Below are 19,972 nucleotides of genomic sequence, written 5' to 3'. Positions count from 1 at the left end.
TGCTGTGAAATGGACGTTTTGGAAAATAACAACAAATGTATTTACGCGCAACATTTTTTTAAACACATTCCTTTGCAACAAGTACATCGATAAGACATTTATTTTGAAAGTTGTGACCGGAAGTAATATTTTATTCTGGCGGGCTTGACAGTAGTATGTATCCGCCGGATCGTGCCTGAAAGGACTGAAGTCTTGCAGCGGTTCAGACTTCGAGTGACAACTCATGATGGCGAGTCTTCTTCATCCACGTCTCCTCGGCTGTTCGCTGGTGTGTGGACGGTGGAGAGAGCTGCTCGGCTGAGATCAAACCGTTATCCTGCCCAGGACGACCAGAGCCACCAACTCCTGCGAGGGTAGCTTGGATATTCAAGGACATTTACTAGAGCTACTTTGGCCTTTTCTGTCGGTTGAGGAAATCCAGCGTGCGGTTCTCCAACGCTACAGCGATGTGGCCAGATTTTGTAAACAAGACCAGAAACGGCGGTAGGCTAGTTCGTCTTATCGGAGGTTGACGATGTTTCTCTACGTGTCGTTATATGTCGTACCCGCACCCCTTCCTTTACCGAGGGGCCAACCGGCGACGTAAAGGAAATCAGTTTTTGACTCTGGATGCGTTAATTTTGATGGCATCGTTTTCAGCCCGCATCAAACGCCGTTTGTTTTAGACCCGCGGCTGCTGTGTGTCAAAGAAAAAGTGTCGGTGAAACAAGTGACCCAAAACGCGGAGAAAGGCCGATGAACTTTGATTTGGTGGGTGCTGGAGTGTGCTGAATCCTGTGGTGCATCACTGGTGTGCAGGTCCAGGTATGTGATGAGCATTGCAAGCCGTCAATTTGTCATTACTATGCTGCCATGTTGCTAGGTAACTAAATGATGGTGGGTTTACTCTGGTTCAAATTTGATCCTCCTCTCTTTGTACCTTTTTTCAGAGATGCATATTTTTGTGGTTCTCATTCCATAAGGTTGTTAATAGTCTTGTGTTGTCATCAGTCCTCATCAAAGATTAGGGAGCTTTTTTCTTTTTTTTTCCTGTTTTCAGAAGTGCCATAAATTCTCCTGCTGTCATGTCATTACCCTATTGTACTTATGCATACCTACTCATTAAAACTGCCTAATTGTTTTCCCATGTAACATAGCCGAACTAAAGCAGTAGGCTACACTAATCATTACGTGTAATCTACTCTTATCTTGTTATTATATTGTTGCTAACATCATACTAAAATAGCAATTGAACTACTCGAGTCTGAGGATACCTTGCAGCCTGCTGGTGTGTACTTCATTCATGGATATTTACAAGTGACACCCAGATGTGTTGTTTGTTTTTTTAACCCTGGTGCAAGTTAAGTTGCAGAGTAGATTCAGTGGGAAGGGAGGGTGTGCCCACACCGTGCAGCCTGACTCCATGGTGTAGTTTTTGAGGGAGGGGAGAGCACTTGTAAAGCTTTCTGTGCAGAGTTTTTCCCAGCGAAACACCTCCCTGCCGGCCACAAGCTGGTTTCTCTATCCTTCAGGCCCATCCCCATTTAAATTTGACTTCCTGAGTTTCACTTCACTTGACTCACCAGGGCCTGGGTGAGTCACTGAGGCTGTGGCGTCTGTTGCCCAGACGATGGCTCTGCTGGGAGGGCAGGAGCTGCTGCAGGGCGACTTTTCGCCGCTGCGACCCTCTACTCTGTTTTCAACACTGCAAAATATATTTTGTGTGTATTTGGAATACGACTGATTTGATGAGACTAATTTCACCTTTTATACCATAGTGATGTTTATCTGGAGCACTGATCTGAGGTCAGCGCTCAGTTTGTGGCCTGCACTTGGACCAATTATGTTGACAGAGCAAGACATAGACATTAGAGGAGACAATACTGAGATAGGTTCTTGTCTTGTTGTCAGGCCTGAAGAATACTCTACTCATATTCGTGCAGGGTGTAATCCCTGCTTGACGTGTTGAAACTTGCCTTGTACTTCCTAGACCGTTATGGTTGTCAGGATTGTGTAACACCCTCAGCATCATCTGCCCCATGATCTTGAAGATTTAATTGTCCACGTAAATCGAAATTTAGGGCGGGTAAAGCCAACCGCAAGAGCGACTTGTAAAAATGAGATTCCATGCATTCTTTTCTGAACTGACTTTTGCCCCACATTACACAGCCTCATTATTTATTCTCCACTTCTCTGATTTGAAACATGCTTAACTGCTTCCGTTGAATAATGTCAGAGATAGATGACTTACAACGATTGCCGTGTGAAAAAATAAAAGAGTCAGTGCCTTGCAGGATATATTCTCACCTCATTCCTCTCTGTGTCAAGAGGAACTACGCCATAAAAACACTTGGCTGAGATTACTGCGTGTTCTTCAATCACTGAAGTGTTGCTCTGATGACACTTAAGGGCAGACGACTTGAAGTGAAGACCATCGATTATAGCATCAACATCACTAATATCCCCTGACCCAGGACCAAAACCTTTCTCTCTTGACTGTCTGCTTCCACCTTTACTAGCAGTAGTAGTTCAGACCTTTCAGTGCGTGCAGATGTCATGTCTCTATCTTTACTTTGAACACAGCTACTCCACTGATATTTGCCTAACCGGTTTTCTGATGGAGACTACCCCTCACCCACCCACCCTTCTTTCACCAGCTTAAGCATGCTCCTTTTCTTGTGTGTAACGTTGCTGCTGTATATGGGCAGGGCTTTGTTGACGATGCTGTTAAGGGAAATCTCTCTGAGTCTGTGTGTCTGTCTGTCTGTTGTGCCCCTTTTTTCTCCTTGTGCATGTGCTAACTACCAGCCAAACCTCAGCCGAACATCAGTTTGTTGTGTTGCGGTCTACGTAGACAAAGTCCAGCCTAGGCTGCTCTCTCAGGGAGACAAAAATCCCCCTAGACTGCATTCTGCACATGCTTTCAGACTGACTGGGGCCAGGTCTTAGACTGTTGTTCCCTGCAGGTGAATACATCTATGCACTAGTGTCTTTCTTATATCCAACATCTCATTGTAATTCTGTCTAGCTCTCGTTAAAGGGATAGTACAGATTTTTTTTCCTAATTACCGGAGTATCCACAGCCCCGGGTTTGAATCCAGAACACCATTTCCTGTCAGCCAAAAATATTGTTAGTATTGACATTCATAATTAGACATGGGAGCATTCATATCTTACATCTGATGTGTAACTCTCACAGTCCACTGATTTTGTTTTTGGTTTATTTTGTTCGAATCCATAGAGTTGAAGGCCTCACATGAGTTTGAGATATCACCTAACCCGGCACCCAAAAAAAATAAAAAAATAGAGCAAATTGGAACCGAGATCAATTTCTTTTTTTTTTATCAGTGAATTTCAACTTTGAAAGGCATAAAGGTTACAAAGCCTGTTTTTTGGATCTGATTTTGTTCTTTTAAGTAGACCTACACAAAAACAGTATGTTGCCTATATGAGCTTTGTGGTGTTATTTTGAGTTAATCTGAGTGAATCTAGGCTGACACTGACTGAATATCATCATAATTAGGGATGGTCCCTCACTAGAGTCTTACTCCACTAAGACTTTTTTAGTCACATTAAGTCATTTTTAAAGATTTCAAATATTCATTCAATATATATAAATATTGTATGAGTTATTTCCTGCCCATGAAATCTTAAGTAGTGTGAGCTTAAGTAGTGGATTCATTTGCTGGGGGATAAGCTGGAATATGGAATTTTACACATTTCTTGATTTAATCAATTAGTCAGTCAATTTGATTATTTAGCAAAATACTACGGCTAAGGATTTCTTTAGCCAGGGACAGCCCGAAACATAATGTAGAGGCATGTTTTCATCATGGTAGAAAGAATTTTAGACAAGGAATCTTACTGGAGGACAGTGGTGGCGAGGTTGAAACCCGATCGCTCCTTAACTCTCAGGTGTCTCCTAGACTAATCCGCCACAACAGACAAACAGACCCATGTATCACTCTGCTGAAGGACAAAGAATGGAGACGCTTTTTGGTCCTAGGCCATAAACAAAGTGGAGACAATGTGTGATTATCTTTTTTAATAAATGAGTATAATCATTTCTAACTGTACTCGGATACTAATGCTAATATTTGTTCATTTATGTCACTTAGCTTAGTTCCCTGTAACTAAAATGATCCATTTCTCCACCAAAGTTAAACATATATTTCACTGTTATAGGAGTGCCTGACAACCTCCTGATCGAATGCAGTGAGAATATGTAAATATATAGCCTGCTGTATATCTAGGAGTGAAAACAGTGGAAAATTCCTGATGTAGCCTGTAGCTTGTGACTGTGTCTCCCAATCACTTTTGAGGGTTTGCAGCACTGTATGGCATCCTGGTTAGTGTGATTTCTTTTAATATTGTTTAATGTGAGGGACATTTGTATACCTGCAACCCTTAATTTGCTTATAATCAGCATATGTCCATGTCCAGGATCCTTTAGCTGTCAGGAGTATCCATGACAAGTGAGTATACAGCCATCACATAATCAAATTTTTAGTTGAGGAAGCAAAACTAGACGCACATCCTGTCAGTTAAAAAAATTTGTGATATCTGTGGCTGCTCAACCACATCTTTTGGTTACTTTCAGGTGTGTGTATTATTTGAGCCGATTATCATATGAGATCACTTGCACAGGAAGAGCAGAGAAAAACGACTATTGCACTAGGGCACAGACGCAATAAAATGAGCTAAGTGACTAGATGGTGAACGGTAAAAATGCAAGATTCAGCGTGGTGTGGCCTCAACTACTGTAAAATACACACAGTATTGTTATTTTTTGCCCTTGATATAATCCAGAATTCACTTCAATGTTTGTGTAGTCATTTGGAAGTCATTGTATTAATAATTAGCAACCAAAGTGTGTGTGTGTGTGTGTGTGTGTGTGTGTGTGTGTGTGTGTACGCACAAGTTCTATCTATTGTAAAGCCAGGATGACCTGGAGTGGCTCTATAACCCGGTGTGTAATTTTGGCACTGCTCTGTGGAATTTCTCCCTGCACATTCAATACAATTTGGTTATTTAATTAAGCACAGGATGAGACAAGAGTATGATAGTCTTGGCTTTACTTGGACCAGATTCTGAGCTGTTTCAGAGGCCTCTTTCCCACTCCTGTACACACTGTCACTCCCCCAAGACGAGGAGGTAGTATAATCTCTGTGGGCTTGCAGATAAGATTCAGTGAGTGGATCGTGCCAGAGATGGAAAGTGTCAGTGGAGCTGGACTGTTAAACTGTGAAGGACCACTAGGCATATCTCCTTTTACAACCTTTGCGTATGGCATATCTCACATTCCTTAGTTATACATACAGTTGCAGTTATCAACTCAAAAAAGGCTAAGGTATAGAATAGATAGGCTTTTGCTGTATAATGTTTTTCTGGGGATTGTTCTTGTTACAGTAGCCAGTTTCCCAGTGCAGATCATTAAAGTTTAATCTTATCTAATTTCATTGAGTACAGTGTTATTAGAAAAGTCAGCTTATTCTACAAGTAGACATGTAATTCTTATTTATTCAGTGAGCTTATAGCAACATACTGTAGAAATTAAAACAGAATCCACAACAAGCCATTCCTGTTATTTTGGAAAGTATTCGTCTAAATTCTTCCCAAAGCTGAAAACAACCGGACACCAAGACTTTATTCTGTCATGTCAGAGTCATTTCTTCATTTCTTCTTTGTCAAGTCTTCAATCCTACCCCGCCCATTTTCAATGAAGCAACTTCCTGAAACGTCCCTTGGTCATTTTTTTTTTATTGTGTCTTAGATTATTACTCTGGTGGCTCGTTTTGTTTGCAGTGTTGGAGGAGGAAGTGGCATGAGGTAATAGTCCCATCGGTTGCTCAAGGTTGTCAGTAAAATGTGTGTAATCTAATGTAATAGTCTTATGTGCCTTAGTTCACTGGATTTTGTCCTGGGATAAAGATATGTGTGTTTACAATATGAACAATCCAGGATAATAGGAATATACATGTGACTGTCTTTGGTTGGAATTTTACTTTCAAATGAACTGTCTAGGTCTCCAGTACTCAGCTGAAACTTCGTCATGATTTGGATACATCCTACAGTCTGCCCCCTAATTGGATAATGATGAACAATAGCTGAAGAACATTACTTCCTGTTTGTTTATGCACTGCACCACACACAGTATGGAGCTTACACTGCACCAAGACCAGGTTCTTGGAGTCTTTAGGGAATCTTTCAAATTGAAATGGTCACAGGAAACAGTATGGCATTGATTCATGACAGTCATTAGTAAGGACACTTAATGCAGTACTTGATCTGTGCCACCAGATCAAGTGATATAATAATGATAACCATACTCTTCTCTCTCTCTAACGTAACACAAAAGGTCCCTCAATGGGACTTTAAATAATTCTGCTACATAGGAACTTCTTTGTGGCTCTGTAAGATTTTTACAGGCACCTTTTCACTTTTTGAGGCACCCCAAGGTTTTTAGAAGAAATCCCGAAAAAAGACTCTCCCACAATATATGTCTGTTTCTGGGGAATATAGGAAGGTATTGCAAGCAGGTTGTTTATTTGAAGGTCTCAATCTTTGTTTAATTCACCCTTAGTGGACAATCAGGCATGACAACATTTCAAATGAGCCTCCATCATGCACCTGGGTGCCGGCCAAGCATTGAATGGAACATTGTGTTTCCTGTGCACCTCAAGCTGCACAGCCGCTGTCCTTCTCCCCAACCCATCCTCCCACCGCCGCTCCCTCAAACAAAGCAGGTGATGCTAATGCTGGTGTTGAGTTGTTGACAGGGACTACAGGGGTACAACCTGTCCCCACGCATCCCTGATGAGCCAGCTGATGAATGGCACATCGCTGCTAATGCTCCTACAGTGGTGTTGTCTGGCAAATGGAAAAAAAAAAAAAAAAACAGAAGAAGAGGAAGCGTTTATGCAGGCCTGCACTGTGTCCCCTTCCCGTCGGGCACCATTTGTCCTGGAAAGGTGTGAGGACTTTAGCTGTTGTCCTTACTTATGTTTGAATTCATGGAAGAGGAATAAAGTCTGTGATGTGTATCCTGTCAGGGAATTGACCCTTTTCACAAACATGGCTGACATACTTCCGCAGGGTATAGATCAGTTCTCACCATTGCCAGCAATGTTAAAAGCCAACTTTCTGTCGCCTCCGACTCTGTCTGTGATCACTTATTTTGTGTTTCAACATAGCGTGTAACACAATACAGGTGTTGTAACTGACATATCTTTCTGCTTCTGTTGTCAGACGACTGCAAGAGTATAAAAAAGTGATTTGATCGAGGGTCACAACATGCTAACAGCATAGAAATTACCGTTAGCCTTAGTTTGCCAGTTAGCATTTTGTGACCCTCTATCAAATCACTTTTTTATAGTCCTACATTCGTCTGACAACAGAAACAGAAAGATGTGTCACTGACAACACCTGTATTGTGTTATATGCTGTAGTACTTCAGCCATGTTTGAGAAAAGGGTCTGTTGGTGCGTTGTTTTGTGGTGGATATTCTTCAGGCTTGGTGGGCACAAGATGATAAGTCTAGGGACTCTGGGACACACCCTCTCCGCTGGGGAAGTTCTCAGCTCTTACAGCAGAAAGATGCAACCGTGCCTGCTAAGATGAGGCAAAATCCTGAATCCCCGGTAGATGTTGGATTGGCTAATCTAATCAGCAAGGGCAATAGTCTGCTTTGAATTAGACATGTTGCTTCCCCACCCAGTCATTGAGGAAAGTGCTGGTTAGTGGATCTGCTCCGGTCTGCTCTCTTGAGTGTGTCAGCATTAATTGTTTGTGAGGCTGTAAAAGAGATTTTTATGATTGTGCGATGTTTGCTATAGAGCCCTATGTATTCTAGTTTGCATACGTTCCTCTTGTGTTTCTTGTCGGTATACAGCAGTAGTAGGACTGTATATGTCATTCTATGTTTGTTTGTTTGTATGGTGTTCTATATCTGCCCCCCCCCCCCCCCCCTTGCAGCGTGTCCGTCAGCGCTCTCTGACTCACAGGGATCATGTAAAATGAAAGCGACAGCACTGCTTCTTGTCACTTTACCCACGCTCCTCGTTCTTTTCCACTGGCCGCAGACGCCTGATTTCTCCGCGGCTAAAAATAGACACCTTCAGACCCTAACTCCCTCCCCCTCCACCCCCTCACCTCTTTCTCTTTTTTTTCCCCCCCGAGTGCAGACTCCTATTGGAAGTCTCTCTGAATTATGCCCATTCTTTGCGAGAGGCTTCCGTGCCACTGAAATGGCCCTGCGTCTCTCCATTCAAAGTCGTGTGTGTGTCTGTGTGTGTGTGTGAGGTCAGAATCCTTTGTGGTGTGTCAGTGATACCGAGTGTCTGAATATTATAGGCTCCGGCTCTGATAAGAAAATCCTTAGGTGATAAAGCCTGATCTTCCACAGTGCTGAAAACCTGAACCTCAGAACCCATAGAAATGTTAGCCAAAGTCATAGGACCATGAGAATCCACAAAAAATGGCCTTTTATGGTCAATGTGAGAGACAACTTCTCTGTTTGGTCAACGGCTAGAACGCTTTCGGGAAGATTGTATCAGTTGTGCTGCACAAGAGGGCTTGAGGTATTTCGTCGAAGCGAAGGAGACAGCCTCAGCTTTTCATGAGCAGCTCTCATTTCATTGACGGTTAATTTGCCTTGGTGCATGGTTCACTCGAAATGAACACCGGCCCACTCAGTGAACTGTTTCATGATGAGTCAGTGATCCAAATTTCTTAAAATTAAGAACTAAAGTGTGATGGAAGAACTGATGGATGAAGGGGATTGCCGGGTCATGATCACAGTTGTGTTGATTTGATTGTGATTCTTCTTTTGTTTTTAAATAAAATGTGCTTGTCATCATCAATTTAGACAACGGAGTTGTGCGTCACGATATCCCATAATCGCCATATCATCGCAATATGATTCCACTGAAAGACGATAAACGATAATATTGAATTATCGCCCGGCCCTAGCTGTTAGTAGTTCACCTGTGGCGCCCTGAACTGAAATCCCTCTGGATGAAGGCTGATTTGCAGTAGTAATTTAAAAACGAAAAGGTAGCCTAGCTAATAAAAACAGAGTTGCAACACCTCATCTAATAGCTCCCACTTTCCCAATGTCTATCGCTCTTCCCTTACTCCCTCTCATTTTCTCACTGCTCCTCCAATATACTTTTTGTCTGTTGCATACTTTTATTTTTTATCTTTTCTTCTGTCCCCAATTCACACCAGCTTTCTCAGATCCTTTTTTTCTGAGCTTCCAGAGCTTGAGAAATTGGGACATGAAGACTTAGTTCTTCCTTGGGATTCAATAAATGGAATATTGGTTTCATAAGTATTCTCCTATGCTTCTGCACATTCTTCCCACTCACTGCTAGATCTTTGAAAAAGGAACTATCGTTGGTGTGAAAAGTAAATCTAACCCGCTATATAGTTTATTTTAGATTTTAACTGCATTGGAATGCCTCCTCCCTCACCTGATAAATAGGGAAGAATGAGGTGGCCTGTGATTTTTAGGCTTTACTGTCTTTGTTTTTTTGTCTCAGGTGGTGCAGGACATAGCTACGACTTAATAATCTTGGCTTGACAGTATGTTCAGCACAGCATGCTGGCAGAAAAAAATAATTACTTTGACATCAGCATGTTAGTTCTGTGAAACTGACCTAGCAGTACAGTAAGGCCTGTATCTTATCTTATCTTATGTGTATCATACCCACCACTGTTTTTAAAAAAATCTAATATCCTATAGAATAGAACAGAATCCTGCATGAAGCGCTGCATGCTGCTGCACCCATAATGCTGACATGAGAGTGGAGTGGAAATGAGTGGAATGGGGAGTGGGGAAGAAGGGAGAAAGACAGAGTGAAAGTGGAGACAGGAGAAATAGGAGAAAGAACTATCAGCCCCGGTAGCGTCTGGTCTCCACTTTCCTCGTCACACTGACTTCATCTTGGCAACCAATAAGGAAAGGGCCTTCTGTGTCTCCATGGTAACCTACCGTTCAAGCAATGATGGAGAGGATAAGGGGCAAGAAAGGGAATACATTTTGCCCTTAGGCAAAACATTTTTCCTCACAGGTTTTTTATAGTATAATCAATTTTATTTCTCTTAATACTTATAATGACTCATTGTCATTTGGGATGATTGCCTTGCCACTTATCACAGCACTAATAAGCTTTTATTTAAATGTAGTAGAGCACAAATACCCGATAGACAGAGCAAAACTGACTTTTCAGTCAAGGTTTCCTTTCGGATTTTGTGTGCTTCTACTATACTTTGCCAAATAACCACATAATCTTCTATGGAAAATTACACAGGCTATGCTTTAAAGTACAGATCTGTAACCCCTCAGAGATTTGCATTATTTAAATAATCTATTAATTTGTAAAGTAGCAATTCAAATTCAACCCCTAAGTGATAAGCTTGACTGAGTTTTACTTTATTTATTTATTTATTTTTTTAACCATTTTAAACATTCATAGTAAAGCAGCCCAAACTCCCCACTCTTGTAGGTGAAATTGCTTAATTTCCAAGCTTGCTCATTGTGAAATTTGCTGTTAGAGCTTATGAATAGTCTAAATTTGTCCCTGACCTTTTAGTTTCCAGAGCTCAGAGCAGGATCATGTCACAAACACAGGTTAGACCAGTACTTAATTTTACCTTAGAGATCTGTCGCCACCACCATACATTTTTTATAACTTTTCATTCAAATCTGTAGGAATCACTGCGCTCACCTTTGCTTTGTTTGGTGTGTAAAAACCACTAGAATATCTAATATCAGTGTGTAGTTCAAAAATATTGAACTACACACTGAAGAAGGCACTAGCCGAAACGTTTGTGCATGATGTTTCCTCTGCATTTATAAGAAAAATGAGCATAATGAGAACATAAAACGTTTGGAAAACCCACTTCTTTCTGAGTGCAAACCAGACACCCAGTCTAAAATTTTAATAGATGTAGTAAAACTACGTCAAAATGGATCCTGATGATTAACCTGATGATTTGTTGAGTTGTTACAAATTATTTGGTTATATCAATCAAATACAACATCATACACGTGAGACTTTCTGGATTGAAATATTGGTGCCATAATGAAATATACTGGTGCCACAAACTGAAGGTGGTGTCAGTACCACCAGAGGCAAAGTTTACTCTGGAGCGCTGCGGTTGTCTGTTTCGGCTACATCACTTTAGGCTAGATAACAGTATTTCATAACATATTCAAAGCCAAGTTTGTACTATTGTGAGAGATTACTGGTGGTGGTGATACAGGGGAGCCATTAGCTGTTATTCCTACGATCCTTTGAGGTACTATTTCCAAGCTATTGTACTGTCGGTTGTGAGTGAGTACTCAGCAAAAGGCTCCACATTAGCAAGGAGACCTTGGCTTGAATCAGCATCTTGTTGCCACCAAACTCTCATGGAGTGGCTGATGATGTCTGAGTCTGATTGTCTGACTTTCCAAAAGTATCTCTTGCCCTGGGCTGGGTTAGCTGCATGAATTAGCTAACGGGACGGACAAAACGGTAGGGATGTTTTCTTTTTCTGTATCTGGCCGAGTTACATAAGACTGTCCTCTGCGCAGTTGATTCAGGCTGGGTGAGCGCACAAAGGCAGAATGACAGTGAAGGGAGTTCCTCATTTAACCTCAGCACTTAACCGATTAATCCAAGTGTAATTTGCATATAAGGTCATCTAATTTTGGATTTCAGACTGAAGTATGGTGTTAATTAGAGATGGAGTCAGTATGTAGCAGGTCTATTTTGAAAAGCAGTGGGCTGATGTGCACCAGTGACCCATAAGTAAATAATGGCCCAACTTATTAAGGCAGCTTAAAGCTCTCGGCAGTCACCGGGAACCAGATTTACTCATCACCCGTTTACGACTGAACTAGAGTATGTACTGCTATCTAATGCAACAAGCTTTTATCTATTTCATTGGTTCAGAGCTTCAGGTTTTAGTGATGTGCACTGGTGTGCTTGGAGTGAGTTCTGGAAGTACAATGTCAAACAAAATGTGTGGGGTATATATTGCTGCAACACTTTTCTCAACAAAGTTACTCAGCGCTGCTAAACCATTTGGTATTTTAAATTGTAATACACTTAAGGTTGAGTCATCTTATTATGTTTCCTGGTCTGGCCCTCTTGTATAATCATATGACGCTTTCTGTGACATTTTCCAGCAGTAAATTATTGGATGTGATGTGCCTTAGATTTTTATTTATTTATTTTTCATAAGGGGACAGAGCTGCTGGCCTAATCTATGTGCTAACTAAAAATCAGAGGCAAGGGATGATTAACAATTTGTTGATTATCAACCTTATATGGTTATCGATCTCCTGTTCTATGGTAATCTCTTCTGCAAAGTTCTGCTGCTCTCTCAACACTATGTTCTCTGCTGTGTTCAAACTCTGTACTTTGCTGTGTTCTTGTTCACTCTCTCCCTGTATAAATTATGCTCATTTTTAGAAGCAGTTCCATCTTGCAGGGCTACAGTAGGTGGAAGAGGAGGAGGAGGAGAAGGAGGAGGAACACAATGGAGGAGATGCTCACAGAGTGTCGAGTATTTTTAGCTTTCCCCTTATAGTGCAATGATGAGTAAAGAGGAAGGGCAGGTTGTGCATCCCACCTCCTCAGCCTGTGGAGGAGCATGGGTCAGAGGGACAGGAAGAGTGCTGGCCTCGCTCCATCAGAGAGCATCATGGGAGCCTATTGTATTGGTACGGCACAAGTCAAGTCCATCAGGGCAATCATGGAGTTTAGTGTCATTTCATTTCTGCTATTTCTTCCTGTGTCTTACAGGATCGGTACTGCTCTGCTGGCATATGACAAGGTTGTTGTGTGCTACTCTTGTTGCAGTGTGATCTTTTTTTTCTTTTCTTTTTTTGACACTGAAATAGTATTTGATAATAAAAGCTATGATCTTAGGAGACTGCATTGTGTTGCATCTACACTTCTCTGTTATTCTCTTAGGACAACGTCTATTTAAATTGTGTCCGCAATGCAGACTGAATAATGAAGCAAAGCAAACTGCTAATTCATGTATCAGGCAAACTTTTTTCCCTCACCTTTCCTCCCCATTTCATAACTGACTTATATGCGTATTATGGTATTGTACTGAGCACCTTTTATATCTGATGAAGAAAAGAGGAATGTCCGCTCAGTGTTTCAATGTTCCCAAAAAGTCAAATGTATTCAAATAAAACTGTGACAGTAATATTTCAACCAAACATGGTCTTCGTCAGATAGCCTGCACCAGCCATTGACCACACCCATATATAGACATATGTTTTCTTCCCATGGAGTATATAAATGGCAAGAGATAGACACATCATTAATCAAGGGTAAAGAGTACGATAGATGCATTGTATGTCTATATATGGCTGTGGTTAATCAAGGTGGAGGCTATCTGATGAGGACTGTGTTTGGTTGAAACATTATCGTCACGTAAAGTAAATTTTACTTTTTGGGAGCATTAAAACAATGAGTAGACATTCATCTTTTCTTCCTTTTGAATTTTGTTTGCCTGGCTCCTATATAGAGTATTTTGAATGTGGTTAAAACCTTTCCAATTCACCTTTTAAATCTGACCTGAAAGCTCCATTATCAGTGTGAGCAAAATCAAATTTTTGTGCACCGACACTTATTTAATTCATCCTGTCTGATTGGATGACGGTGTATGCAGCTGTATTTATTTTTTGCCAAAGGTATAGGTGTGTGTATTGTGCGTATATTGCGCGTGTGTTTGAAATAAGCTGTATGGCCTCTGTGGTCAATGCAGGTGGATGACAAACTCCCTCACTCTAACCACAGATCACACACAGCCCAGAACAAACAGCATTGTCTTAAGCCTTTTGACATTTTAACTGGATTGGAGGATAAGCCCATGAAGCCAATCAAGGGTTCTTACCATAGACCGAGGCTGTGTTTGCAGTGGTTGTCATAGCTGAAGTTGCCTCTGCAATGTCAAGGCAACGTTGTGTGAAAATGATATGTGGTATTTTCGGCCGTCCATGGGCTAACTTTTTCCACTTGTATTTTAAAGTGGTCTTGTCATTGGCCAGTCATGAGGGAACCCCTGGCCCTCCTGCCCCCCCCGCCTCCTCTGGGCTTTACGTCCTCCTGTGCCACTCCCCCTCATAGTGGTGCTCTCCGAAACAGGGCTAAATTTAAAGGAGCGCCACCATTGTGGCCTCTGAGAAAATGCCTCCTGCAAGTCAACACCTCCCTCCCAGGACTCTGCCTTGTGACGACAGCAAGGCCCAGCTGTTGCTCTCTGTCCCATATACAACCTGTTTGTTGTCTATGTACACATAGCGTTCAGACCAAACCTATATGTTGCACCTTTTAGAGCAGTGTTCATGACATTTTCGATCATTTGCGGTACAGTAGCGCTAAGGTAGCAAGGAAAAAGGAGTTGGGAGTGAAAGGTAGATTCAGTGTTTAGGTGTACTATGCAAGCAAGAGCCTCCGTTCTCTGATCCATAATCCAGTCTTTGCTGTGCGGAGTAAGCGGGTTTCATCCACCGGGGTCGGACACTTATCCCTGTTTACAGGTTAGCAGATGTGCACATCTGTGTGTGCTTGTGTTTGTGCAGGCTCTAGCAGTCAGACAGATGTCTGGATCTTTACAGACGCTGTCCTGCTGGCTCCTGCGGTACTAAACATTGTGTTATTTGGAGGCTTTAAGTAGATTTCCTCTGTTTAGACGTAGAAACACTGATGATAGATCGTCTGTACCTTTGTAGAACATACTCTGGGCTGTCTTTTTGACTAACTATTTTGGAATAATGTGAATAGTGAAAAGCATGTCCTCTGATTGAAAATGACCATATTGTTGCCTGGATGATTGTACTGTACTGCTGATCTGAGAGGGCCACAGATGAAGAGGCCATGGCTTTATACACCATAGGGAGCGCTGTCCGGCCACAGCTGGCCCCAAGCTTAAGAGGCTAATAAAAGGGGGGGTAGGCAGAGGTGCAAGTCTACAGCAATGCAACACATGATCCCCCTCGAAGGATCTCGTAGCCATCGGTGGTTTCAGTTTTATCAAAACAGGAGCCAGAGCGTTGGGAGCTGCGTTGTGATAAGCTGTGCAGTGGCGTGCGCTGCTATTGCGTCACTACCCAGGGGGTAGCAGAGGCTGTATTTTTAGAAGGGAATGAGCATATTCTCTGAACGCGCAACGTCAAGCACTCTGCTTGCGTATGTTAGGATTATTGTGACCGAGCTATTTTTAGACGCTGTGTGTGAGAGTGCTTTTTTTCTGGGTCAAGCACGGTGCCAGTACTCTCTCGAGGTTGCTGGTGGATCGTGCGTTGCAGGTCCCACTCTGTGCACAGCATCTGTATCAGTCACACAGGAAGAGTCACAGGGAAGGGCATTTTTTGGAGGACAACATAGGTATAACCCAACAGGGAGTAACTATTTTTAGGATAGGGTTATATTTGGAATAGGCTACAGTAGAATAGACTCATGTAGACCTTCATTGTATTTCTGGAGTAGGATGGACACTCTTAAACTGAGCTAATTCAGAATGGTCACATGAATTTGAAAATGAAAATGAAACTAATAAAAATTAACCATAGTGCTACTGTACACTCTTTGTGTAATTTATGGTTAGACTATCCAGATCACAGTCTGGCGCTATTAACAAGCGCACAGTTATGTTTGCTAACTGACAAATTTTTGTGGGAGACAGTTTGGGTGTGTCCGGTTCTTGGCTGTGAGGACAGACAGACAGAGAGAGAGATAGAGAGAAAGAGAGAGACTGTGACAATGGGAAAGAAATCAGAGAATACAGAGTCTCAGAAGGATGGAAAGAGGACTAGCTTTCTCCGTTTCTGAACTCTGGAGCCAGAGATTCATGATTCTTACCTGCTGATGACTGTATGTCACAAGGTTCTCATAGTTAAATAAAATTATTGCTAAAACTAAACATGAAAAACGGGAAAAAAAATAAATTGCAGGGGGAAAGACTAAACTAAAATGAAATCATAATCTCTTCCTAGCAAATGTGTAAAACTAGTCAAGAATTGTTTTACATTTTAGTCTTCTTTTAGTCTTAAAGCCATAAAATATTGACGTACAACCATGTAGAAATTAGTAAGGCCCACATTTACTATAAATACACTGATAAATACAGAAATAGAGTGTGCACATTCTAAGGCAATTCTCATACTTTCTTGTTATTAAAATAGCAGGCCAAATATGGAAATCTACTGTTGACATATTCTGTTTGGACTAAAACGTAATCTGGAATGAAAATGAAGCATGACTGAATTGAAACATGCAAACTAAAACAAAACAGCATTTCGGAAAAACAGAAACTAAAACGAGCACTCCCTGTCTGAAAACCCAAGTGAATCTGTGAAATAAAATCTTTGCAAAAACTAATGCAAATAGCAAAACTATTATAATCCTGCTTGGCAGTTGGGGACATAATTCACATGCATCAGCATCGGCACAAATCCCTCTTTGCAACATCATCACCCTGAGGCTCTTAATGCATCCTGCTGGACAGAGCCATGCTGTGACTCTCTGTCTGTCTCTTTCGCTTACTCTCTCTCTTTTTTTTTTTGTTGCTTCTCTTGATTTCTCTCTCTCTCTCTCTCTCTCACTCCCTCCCTCCCTCTCCCGTTGCATACCTGTTCTGACTTCCTTGCATGTGGGAAGCCAGTTCGTGGCAGCTGGCTTGACTTTAAATCAGACAGTGACCATTCTCTAGTGGATAATCAGATAGTCACTAAAAGAATCTGTCTCACCATGTCAGATTGAATGACTTCCAAGTTGGTACAGCTGTCTTCTCCAGAAAAACTAGCCAAGAGGAAATTCTCAGAAACACTCAGAGGTTTGTTGTCGCAACCCATACTCAAACTGGTGTCACATTGTTGCACCAGGCTTTGAGTAGATTGTGAAGCCGTTCATCAGCAACATTGTCAACAGGATGAGCACTATAAGCGTCCCCTCTAAAGCCTGGGTCCAACATATAGAGGCCTCTTAGGCTCCCGGGCCCCAGGCTTCTCTCCAGGCCTCTCCTGCTAGCCTAGTTTTATCCCTGCCTTTCCCAAGAGTGTGGTTATTTTAAGCAGAACGTGGTGTTCTGCTCTGATTTTGTCAATGTGTTCTGTGTAGAACAAGCATATTGTATGGAAGTTTTAAAGAGCAAAGCGGAGGAGGCTGCCACCCTCCTTCAGCCTCTCTCCGATCCTCAGTCTCTTAGTAAGCACCTGCATAGAAACATCTCTGATTGAGAAGCTGCACAGGCCGCGTCCTTCTCCTTGCAGTGCGTCACTGAGCTTATTAGGCGAATGTGTCTGGAGTGGAGAGTTGTGGGCGAGCACTCGATAGGTTGAGGGCCAGAGCACTCGGCGACACTAGGAGCCTCCCTCAAAGCTGGCCTTTGTACGCTGAATAAGTGACGCAGTGGGAATATTAGTGTGATTAGCGTGATTAGATGGGATGGCTGTGTGCCAAAGAGAGGTGCAGTTGCTACCATAGGTTGGAAAAGAGAGGGTATTGGGGTTATGCAATGCTGTGTATTCACAAGTGGACAGCTACAGGCAGGCAGTGCCAGGTCAGCGCTGTTCTCTTCCCTCACACATACAGTACCACCATCAGGGTGACTAAGCTCTTGTCCGCTGTGCATTGGCCAGTGGAATCTCTCTAAGTCAGAGTATCTGAGTACAGACTCTCGAAACCATGCCTTCGCTAACTGGCTGGGATAGACTTTCAAACCTGTGTAGCTGCATTATTTACAGCTGAGGAGTTGTGTTCCAAAATGCTATGTATCCATTTTGGGGCAAACAAAAAACAAGATTACCTGAAGATCATCAATCTCTAAAAAATGGGGGGTCCAGTCTATAAAAGTGTTATCATTTTTTAATCCAAGGACCACAATTACCTAATATCCTTTTAAAAATTGCCATAATTTGATTGTTTTTTTTCGTGCCCTCAGTCATTGCGAGAGTAGGTTTAGCTTTTCTCAAATGGTAGCTACCTCATTTTGGAATTAAACTCTTCTTCACTTTACAGCCTGTAACTGACTTGAGTGATATCTGCTTTTATATTAGCTCCCAGTGTACAATATAGTCATGATCTGCTCGTTCTGTCCTTATTCGGCTTTCGAGAGCTATTCTTTCCTTAGCGGTCAAAGAGGACTTCTGCAACTCACGCCACCCACACGTTGCATATGTATAGCCTACACCTACCCTGATCAGCCCAGTGGTTTGAAAACAATGCCTTGTGTAATTCCAAGGAATGCTGTTTGTGAGGCTTCGAGCATGCATAGGGGCTCTTAGAAAGTTATGTAATGCTCCCCACTCTGAACAACTGTAATCCCTCTTATGCGGAGTGAGCCCCCCATGTGATGGTGCTAAAGGGTTGGGTGAGGCAGGGTGGCTGTTGGGACCGGGTGAGGTGTGGGCTCCACCCCCCACCCCCTGAGCTCCAGCCTGTGTATAAGAACACAACTCCATCCTAGGGGTGGGGGGCCTTTACTGGGATCTGAGGCGCTGGATGGAGCCACAACGCTGATACTCTTCCTCAGAGCCAAGCCTTGGACCAGACAAAACTATGTCAAGCATATGTCCTGAAAGACTCCCCATCTGTCTTCTCTTCGTTAACTGGGTGTGAGCCACCAGAATGAGTCTTTGTCCTCTGTTATGTATAGAGGAATTTCACAGCATCTGCTAATTTTTCGATTTGCGATGAATGATTTTGTTGCTGAAGGATGTTGACGTATTGTTTTTTTGCTTCTGGCCTGGGTCGTATGATGGATGTTGAAGGAGACTCGGCCATCATTTTTCTGTGGCCTATTTGAAGAAACATTCAATATTTTCCGAGGTCGATCAGGGCTAACAGCGTGTTGTGGCTGTAACAAACATTACTAATTAAATGCTTGTAGTTGTTTGTTGTTTGTTTCTTTTTTACGGCTTACTTACCTCATGCTGTTATTTGCCTTTCCCCCCGCAGGCACCATCGATGTGGACTTCAGCTGGCGATTTGACGAGTCACATATAGGACCCCCCCCCCCCCCACCCCCACCCCCCTCCGAGTCTCTCCCACCCCCTCTCCCCCTCCCCTCCCTCTATCCCCCCCTCTCCCCTTTTCCCTTGTGGACCTTCTCCCTGAACCCCCTCTCCCCCTCCTCTAAGATTCACCATGCTGATCAAGGAGTACCGGATCCCCATGCCCATGAGTGTGGACGAGTACCGCATCGCCCAGCTCTACATGATCCAGGTGAGGCCATCCGCCATATTTCCCACCCGCCGGGCCAAAAACAGCCAAAAAAGGCTGTGGGAAAGGAGACATCACGGCACCGGGGATTTTTGAAAGCGTCCGATCACGCCGTGCTCGATTATGAAGTTATCGGTCACGCGGAGTCTGATGCTGGAGTAACGGAACAAAAGGAGCTTGTGTGCTGATAGATTATCCACTTAGACTCTCTGAAGCTGGCTGTTGCCACCCGTCGCAGGCGCTGTGTTTCTTCAGGAAGTGGGTGGGGGCACCCTGCTCTCACAGCACACACAAACTGCTTTGATGGAAATGCATCCGAGAGATCTCATGTCATCATCGGTCAACAAATGCTTGTACTCATTAATACATAACCACCTTTTGTTTATAGGATGTGTGGTGAATCATTAGTTGCAATCCTCTAACAGTGTGCTCCTGCTGTCCTGACTAGTTTATGGGTGGTCTTCGGCATAGTTTTATGAGAGAATGTTAAATAAACTTAACATATTCAAAGGTCAGTGATATTTCAGCGCTGCCTATTTGCTTATTTGTTTGCTGCTTATTTGTTTGCAGCTGCGGATCCTGCCACACACCTTTCATAAACTGTGTGTATGTGTGGGTGTGTATAACATAGATCCACTGAAGAGTGACAGATAGATGGATAACTTTACAAAAGCCAGGATAAGCAAGCGTATGAACATAATTGTCAATAAACAATGTACATGAATTTAGTAATTTATATTTATTTATGTACAAATGTAGCA

General features: G+C 42.5%; 1 protein-coding gene across 3 annotated transcripts in view; it reads left to right on the top strand.

Annotated features, from left to right (window-relative positions):
* Positions 1–211: 211 nt before the first annotated feature.
* LOC139662052 (membrane-associated phosphatidylinositol transfer protein 2-like) overlaps positions 212–19,972 on the top strand; it is a 49,282-nt gene continuing 29,521 nt past the window's right edge. For all 3 annotated transcript variants that reach the window (XM_071540643.1, XM_071540642.1, XM_071540640.1), the window contains exons 1-2: positions 212–804; positions 18,948–19,214. In XM_071540643.1, the coding sequence (XP_071396744.1) occupies positions 19,137–19,214 (78 nt within the window). In that variant the 5' untranslated portion in view covers positions 212–804; positions 18,948–19,136. The remainder of the gene's footprint in view (positions 805–18,947; positions 19,215–19,972) is intronic.

The sequence above is a fragment of the Centroberyx affinis genome, unplaced genomic scaffold (assembly GCF_046629955.1).
Source record: "Centroberyx affinis isolate AG114_WGS23_722 - 3 ecotype Tasmania unplaced genomic scaffold, CSIRO-AGI_Caff_v1 ptg003704l_1, whole genome shotgun sequence".
NCBI lineage: Eukaryota > Metazoa > Chordata > Actinopteri > Beryciformes > Berycidae > Centroberyx > Centroberyx affinis.
Note: the sequence above shows the minus strand (reverse complement) of the source record. Positions and strands in the feature narration are given on the sequence as shown.